We start from the raw sequence: 7,992 nt of genomic DNA, 5'->3' as shown, positions 1-7,992 counted from the left end.
TACTTGTCAGCATTATTGTCACAGCTATTTATTGGCATTGCTATATTTTACTGCCTCGGTTGACATATTTTCCTGATTTCTTTTAGTTCAGAGCTGCGAACAGCAATAAAAACGCTCTTGTAATGTAACGTTTTTTTATGTGCAAAAGAATTGTGGTTACCACAAAAAACAGCTCAGCTTGCTCAGGATATCTGCTGTAATTATTAGTGTACCCGCTTGGCCGATATGAAGAGAAACAGGAAGGGTCAAATGTTATATATATGTTGTATATTGTCTATGTTTTTACATCATTATGGTATATAAGATTTCTGTTAGATTAACAGGGACTATAAGGGTTTATTCAAATTAATTTGTCAGCTTCACTGTCAGACTTAATGACCTTGCTAAAGCATCTCCTGAAAACATTGACCCCCCATTTGGGTAAACAGTGGGAAAATAGCCTGTAATGTAAAAAAGGGCTTACAGGAACAAGAGTAGTCTTAAACCACTGTCATTACAATGAAAGCCTATAAGTGATACTGCCTTAATTGTTTGCATTTTAATTCATTCTATTGTTTAGGATGAATCTGTAAGGATTACACCAGGGGTTATCCAGGTTCAGCCTATACAGCTAAAGCAAATGTAATTTCGTGCCAAAAGAAATTATAGGTCATCTGGAAATGCCATTGACATTTCCAGATGACCTATAAATCCATTTAAATTCGGTAAGAGTGAGGCTACTACAGTAGAAATTAAAGCTCTGTCATTCATACTGTATATTGAAAAGCATTTCTGGACAGAAAATAAAAAATAAATTACAAGTTAGTCCTAATAAAAACAAATTCACACCAGGTACCGTAAATCACAATTATGAGATTAAAAAGTCACAATTACGATTTAGGAAGTCAGAATTGTAAACTACAAGATACAAAGTCAAAATACTGACTTACTAAGTCAAAATTATGAGATAGTAAGTCATTATTTCAATACAATGTTGATTTATTGAGTATAAATGAATAATGAAGTAAGTCAAAACTATGGGACAGTAATTCAAAATGATAAAAAAGTAAATCAAAATTATGGGATAGTAAGTCACAACTACTATAAGTAAATTTTTTTTCATCATGCCTAAATTTCTATCTTTTGTTCTTTTCCTGGCAGAAATGGGCTTTTTAAAGAAACTGGTCTCATGTTTGCAGCTACACTCTTCCTTCTCCATGCCTGGTTAGCCAAGTGCTGCTCACCTTGATGCAAAATGCCTACTGACCTGTAAGTGAGGTACTGTAGAGGCTCGGGTAGAGAACTTTCTGTGAACTGCTGCATCTAAAAAAAAAAACGTAACCGTACAAATAGGTTAAGAGCTCTGATGGCAGCCCACACAGAGTGTTCTTGTCTATTACAGTAACAGTGCTGGACAAAAGCTCTTCTCTGAGGGTCTGTCCAAAGCGCATTAAGGAAAGGTGGCTTGCTTGTACCATCTGTCCACTGCAGTAAGAGAGAGCTATGGATTTTCTGTCTGAGGCGCTATCGGAGTCACTGGCTGCTTGCTTCCATGGAATGAGCTTTTAATAAGTCCTGCCAAATAGCAAGCCATAGATGATGCATTATGATATGGTTATGCCGTGTTATTATGATGGGAGTGCATCATGTTGCCTATCATTTGTCACTGAATTTCAGCTGCTCTCAGTGCTAAGCCAAAATTTAAAGTAGACAGTTTGGGAACTCACCAGTTGAGAGGATCTTTGCTGGCAGTGTCATATTTCCAATATGAGATTAAAGTCTGTTCCTACAGTGCTCCATGTGCATGTAAAAGCAGCAACACTCTGTGCCACAGTACATCAGGGTGGTGACCTCCTGGGGATAACCGAGGTCTGCCCACAACCGCAAAGGGTGGATTTCACTTGCTAATGAGCAAACCACCTATCTTCCAGCCATTCATCAAAGTCTGCCCTGCAAAGCTGCCTGTGTGTGAAGTACATCCCATCATCACAGTAGATTAGGTTTACTCCTACCACTTTAGTCAGCAGGCTTCTAGGTAGCCTCTCCTGGACAATGATTAACATTTGGCCAGCTGAATGCATGATCTGCTCATAAGGATCTCGTGCCTGGATTCCTTAAAAAGCACAAGTATACCTGTGTGAGGGAGTTAAATAAAGTCACTGCATTAGAATAAGTAGCAATAATGATGGCATTTATGACTATTTAAATGCACATTGTTTCTGTTTTAACCCTTGCCCACTAGTGTTGGCTCTTTAAACTGCAGCAACAGATTACAAACGACACTAAATTGTTCTTGTGCTCCATTAGTAATCCAAATACCATTACCATACAATCCATGTTTCCTGTCGCATGCTCCCTGCTGACAGTGCATTACTACAATCAGCTGCTGTCTAAAAAAAAACCTCCCACCACTAGTCATCAGCCCAACATTTTAACAAGTTTATTGAACATCAAAGACACACTTCACTCAGACTGAGACATAAAACGCAGTGGAGTCACCTCACTGCAGTAATCTTTAGACTTTGTTGGAAATGTATTGAAATATCTGTATCTCTATCAAGACAAATCAAAGGCAGCACACAAACAAACACAGTTCTCAAGAACAGTGCAGTTAAGAATATGGATAAATGGACCAAGAATGAAATAGTATTTCTGTGGCAGACTTTAGCTGTGGTAGACAAACGTGTTTACTATTTACAAGGAGTTGATATAACAAACAATACATTCCAGTAGCCCTTTAAATGGTACCATGAAGCCCATGTAGTTTATATTCTTTGTTGATGTGTGGATTTTTATTTCATGCTATTGTCAGTTTTGCAGTTTGTAGAATTTTGTACCAGATTAAATTACATTGTACAGGTGTTCCCATTATTTGGTCCACTCACTGTATTTTAACAAATCCAATACAACTATTAAATTACTGTGTCTTCAGTTCAAAGGGTTTCCAAAAAGCTTTACCCCTTTTTTGTCTTTTTACCTTTCGGGAAAACTCTATGAATAAAATATTTACAGCAGGATAAAAGCAATACAGTAACTACATGATACTTGCAGATAATATCTTGTCTAAATGCAGGTAAAAATACAACAAAAAACTGTCAGACTTCTTAGATGCATCAGTTTGAAGTACTGGAACTAGCTTAAGCCTTTTCACCTCTGACTTCCTGTGATTCTTGTGCCATTTTTTTGAAGAAGCGCTCCGCACGCAGTTCCTCAAAGCAGAACTCAGTGGCGCCGCTGAACAGCAGTTCTTTACAGTACATGCTCTGCTCCTGTAGTTTTCCTGAGTCTGCTTCCTTTTGTTGCTGATGGTGTTCCTGTAGTCTCTTTAGTGGAGTTTCCTCTCTGCAGGGCTTACGTGATGATAAAACGGTGTTCACAGCTGAGTTGATTTTACATGGAGTCCTGAGATGCCAAAGAAATCAAAGAAATTTAACTAACATAGGCTGAGAGGAATAAACTATCATTGAAAATAAGTCAAAAATAGCTTGAATTGTCTGGCCATCTTTCTAAAAATAAAAAAAAATCACAATTGAAAGTAGGGCTGGGCGATACGGCCAAAAATGTTATCACGATAAAAACATTTCATATCATTTGATATCGATAATTATCACGATAAATGTCAAATCATTATTTCTTTCAAGTTTAAAGTCTGATTTTTGCTCCTTAGTGAAACCTGAAGAAACCAGATGGTTAATTATGTGGTTAAACTTTTCTTAATGATCAGAATGAGAGGTTGAAACAGGAAGTGCTTTACTTCATTATCATAATTGTTGATTAATTCATTTCAGTGCTAGTCATCAATTTCAGGAATCTGGGGCTTCTCATTATCAGGGACCTGAATGTGTGATGTAAATAAAATGTTCAGCAAATACAACCAACAAATCAAAACTGCAGATAAAACTAAAGATTCTTGTAGTCACTCACATCACTGGAGGCTGGTCTGACTCCTCAACAAATGGTTGGAAGGTGGGTTTGGGAGGCGGTGGGGCCATAACGGTATGTCCAAACTTGGACTTCTGTGGCATCTAGGGTACATACACATTAAATTGACATCACTGGTTTACATTTCACACATTTAAACAATTAACACAACACCTGCTTGTTGGTCTCATACCTTGACATCACACCATTTTTCAAGCCTCCGCTCATTCTCCTTTGCCCTGGAAGTGGGAGGGGCCATCCAAGACTCCATCTTAGGCTCTGAAGGGCCAGCACTTTGAGCCTTGTTCTCATCAAAGATCACCAATTGACTGTTTGAAGCATTACTGAGGACAGGGGCAGTGTGTGACTGCAGGCCTCCAGAAATACCTGTTCACAAAACCAATTAAACATCAAAATTAAACAGACCTTTCAATGATAATGTTAATTAGGGCTGGCCAATGACACCAAAAAGTCATATCCCGGTATTGTTAGGCTGACTACCAGTATAAAATTCCACTCCATATTTATATATTTCTACATTTATTCATGTTGACTGTATGTTTATCTACGTGTAGCACCTTATCACCACAGCAAATTCCTCGTATGTGTAAAACACTACTTGGCAATAAAGCTCCTTCTGATTCTGAAAATATATCTCGGTATTTTCTGCTAAGTATGCACACTCACAGACCTCTGCTGCAAACACGTAAGCGCGCCCCGCTTCTTTCAATCTGTCCCTCTCCATGCAAGTCTGCTCCATCAGTAGTAGGCTGTGTTATATAAAGTCGCCAAAAAAAATTTGTCTTCTGGACTTTTTCTCCCGCAATTTTGTTCACAGCAGCAGCTGCGCTGCATGTTGAGGAGTTGGCGTAGCCTATCAAAACAAATCCAACATGGTAGCTAACAAATGACATCTGACTGGTGTGTTCATTGTCGCTTGTCTAACTGGTCCGCGCTTCTAAAATATCCGACATGTCGCGACTTGTAACGTAATAACTCTGTGTTTCTCAGAAAAATGCTACAATATGTCGCCTAACCTGGGGGGACCGCCAAAGTAAAGTGCATGTTTGGGAAACACTGACTGAGGCGTTGTTTTTCTTTTTACAAGCCAGGCCGGCACTGTGTCTCCCTCCATGTTGTTGAGAGTTTGTGAGAAGACAGCTGCCTGCAGATACAGAGGGAGGGGCAGGGCTGTGCAGTGAGGGAGGGAGAGAGGAGCAAACGCTGGCAGGACTTTATGGAAACATAATAATTAACTCAACATCAAACTATATTGGTATAAACAGTATGGTCTAATTTTATATCTCTTTTGAAATTATATCGGTACACCTCATAATACCAATATATCGCCCAGCCCTAATATTAAAATTTAAAAGCTGCTGGAGCACTGGGAAAATCTGATTACATTTTTATTTTAATATTCAACTTATCCAAGGTGACTACTCGAGAGGATGAAAAGGACTTATCCCCTATTTCCAATGCTGTCCTTTCGTCCCTTCCCAGGAGATTGCACAAACTCTCACATTTGGTCTCACGCGACAATGCCAACTATGGTCATTCAGACTTCAAGTGACTCCAATGACCATAAAGACTGTCGTTACAACAGCCAGGAGCACTAATGAACCAGGCAGTATCCATCACCTTGATAACAACTCCACAGATGTTAAAGTCAGCCAGTCAGTCAGAACCGAAGAAGCCTCTTGGATGACAGGCGAAACGTCTTCAAGTATCTTTAACCAGTTGAATTGACTGATTTCAACCAATCTTGGATAACTATGACCAGGATGACTGAGTATCTTCACAGACATATTCTACTTACTTCTGATTGCAGTCCCAGATCTGTTGATGGGGGCAATGGCCTTTTTCTTCCCCCTATATTTGAGGTTGGCTAGAGAAACTCTCTCATGTTGTTTAGGCTCATCATCACTATCGTCCTCCTCCACATTCATCATTACCTGTCGGGACACACGTGCCTGCAAAGCCCTACGAATAATACAGATAATTGTGATTATGCCAACATTTTGCATTTTCAAACAATATCTCAAACTTTACAGGATTAATCCATACTTGTGAAACTGCAGGAGCTTATCATGCGGCTCAGCGCAATTCTTGAATCCTTCCTGATAAACTAGGTCTGCTTTGCGACAGTTGCCCCGGTTCTCATACTCCTCAGACCAAGCGATGTAGAAGGATGCCTGTGTTACTCCTATTCCCTGCGTTTGCATGTACCTGTAATTGTCCAAGGGCTCTGGGCAGTTCTCTGCCTAATGACACACAACACACATGTATGGCAAAAGTTATTACTGCTGCATTAGTTTATCAAAGTAGCAACAATAGTCATAGGTTAAAATATTACACATACAAATTTGATCCAATGGTCAACATAACGAGGGTCGTTGTGATATTTCTTTTCCTCTGTGAACTTGGTCACAACTCGTTCCAACAGTTTAGCGAGGTTGCTCTCCTTTCCTCCCTGAGGGAAGGTTTGCTCAGTCCACTTAATATACCTGTAAAAGACAGAGCCATGTGAGGATTAAAAACAAAACCTCTCACATTTAAGAGCAGTTTACTGTTTACACATTTGACTTACCGATCCCAAACATCCAGTGGATCATCTCCGTCATACATTCGCAGTTCTGACTCAAAGGCTCTGGAGAAACAAAAAGCCACAAAAGCTCAATCAATATGTGATAACTGCTGTGAAAACGTGTTCAACAGAGAAAATGCCAGCACACAATCTGGGTGCAATGTTTTAAAAATCATCCATACTGTCTTTGCTGGTTGAGGGCAGAGCTGAGTCCGTCCTGTTGTTGACTGAGCGCCTGATGTAAGGCTGATATGTCTCTGCCCCTCCGCAGTGGCTGTATGTTTTCTTTGCTTAGCTCCCATTCAACATTTCCTCCTTCTGCCATTGTTGAAATTAAAACACCTAGATGCCAATAGGCAGACAGACAATCACACAAACATAATCAGTTATTAGTGATTTTAAGAATTTATTAAGTTCTTATTTTCTAAAATATCTTCTTGAACTTGCTCCTGTCTATGCTGATGATCTTTTCAAATATATTCTTTTGAACAAAATTTGCATAAAAGCCTTATTTCTTCTCACTTTCAATTTTGATAATCAACTAATTGTTTAAGCTATTTATCAAGGAAACATGCCGAACACTCTACGTTTCCAACTTCTCCTATGTGAAGATCTACAGCTTTTCTCAGTTTTCTGTAATTGTAAACTTGATATCATTGGATGTTTCACTGTTCGTTGGACAAGCCATCTGAAGACGTTTTTTTTTTTTACTATTATCTTACATTTTATTGTAGGAACACCTATCAATTACCTAAAAATACTGAAAGATTTATTGATAATAACTTGATTGTTAGGGAATACAATCTAAAACAACCTGGCTAGATTGTATTCCCTTCATTCAAAGGCTTATGGAATAACATCATAAACGTTACTCACACAGGGAGTTGTACAAAGTTTATTTATTATTAACAATGTATTTATATTTATCTTGACATGTAACGTTAATCTTTGACCTTTAACGTTAGCTTCTTACAGCATTGTATAACTAAGGTTGTAAAACAGCGACGTAAGTTGGCTTTCGTATTTAAAGTGTCCCATAACAGTTTTTTTTTTTTAATTACTATTTATTGTAGCTATTAGTTTACACCCATGACTGAAGGACTTCTCTGCTGTTTCCAGTGTCCTAGCTAACTTACTAACGTTAATGAGTGCATGACGTGGGGGAGCTAACACACTAGCTAGCGAACATTAGCTTTAGCTCGAGATTTTGGTCGTTGTTCGAAATATTAATTAAACATATCAGTCAAATATAAACATAAAACTGGTGATCAACAAAATGGTGGTTCTCATACCGCTTCCTATCGTCCTTTTGTCTCTTTTGCAGATTATTACATCTACAACGTTGCTGCAGGCAAACAGTTCAGCGGTCGGTTCTATGTTTTGAACAAGGACCGCGAGAGAAATTGGAGAAAGCTGATTGGACAAGCCAGACGCAGGAAAACGCAAACGGACGTCACTCCGCATCTTCCGGGATGGTTCCTGTTATGATTATAGAAACGTTGAAA

General features: G+C 38.8%; 1 protein-coding gene across 1 annotated transcript; it reads right to left on the bottom strand.

The window, feature by feature from the left end:
• Positions 1-2,397: 2,397 nt before the first annotated feature.
• On the bottom strand, positions 2,398-7,951 carry bub1bb (BUB1 mitotic checkpoint serine/threonine kinase Bb). Its single transcript, XM_038728929.1, has 9 exons — positions 7,780-7,951; positions 6,670-6,829; positions 6,491-6,550; positions 6,263-6,407; positions 5,968-6,164; positions 5,720-5,883; positions 4,094-4,287; positions 3,904-4,004; positions 2,398-3,381 (listed from the first exon to the last, which is right to left on the bottom strand). Exons 1-9 carry the CDS (start codon positions 7,949-7,951, stop codon positions 3,117-3,119), a joined length of 1,458 nt encoding a protein of 485 aa, XP_038584857.1. The 3' UTR covers positions 2,398-3,116.
• Between the last annotated feature and the right edge of the window lie 41 nt (positions 7,952-7,992).

The sequence above is a fragment of the Micropterus salmoides genome, unplaced genomic scaffold (genome assembly GCF_014851395.1).
Source record: "Micropterus salmoides isolate LMB-PRFRI ecotype aquatic unplaced genomic scaffold, ASM1485139v1 Ms_hic_scaffold_19, whole genome shotgun sequence".
Classification (NCBI taxonomy): Eukaryota; Metazoa; Chordata; class Actinopteri; order Centrarchiformes; family Centrarchidae; genus Micropterus; species Micropterus salmoides.
The sequence above is the reverse complement of the archived record's forward strand: the minus strand, read 5'-3'. Positions and strand labels throughout refer to the sequence as shown.

What these genes read in the sequence shown, in the direction of transcription:
- bub1bb (XM_038728929.1), bottom strand. Translation starts at nt 7,951, where the DNA reads ATGCGGAGTGACGTCCGTTTGCGTTTTCCTGCGTCTGGCTTGTCCAAT. An exon ending in ATCTGGGACTGCAATCAGAA is followed by an intron (nt 4,288 to 5,719) that starts GTAAGTAGAATA and finishes TTTTGTGAACAG; the next exon opens with GTATTTCTGGAGGCCTGCAG. An exon ending in AAAAATGGTGTGATGTCAAG is followed by an intron (nt 4,005 to 4,093) that starts GTATGAGACCAA and finishes TATGTACCCTAG; the next exon opens with ATGCCACAGAAGTCCAAGTT.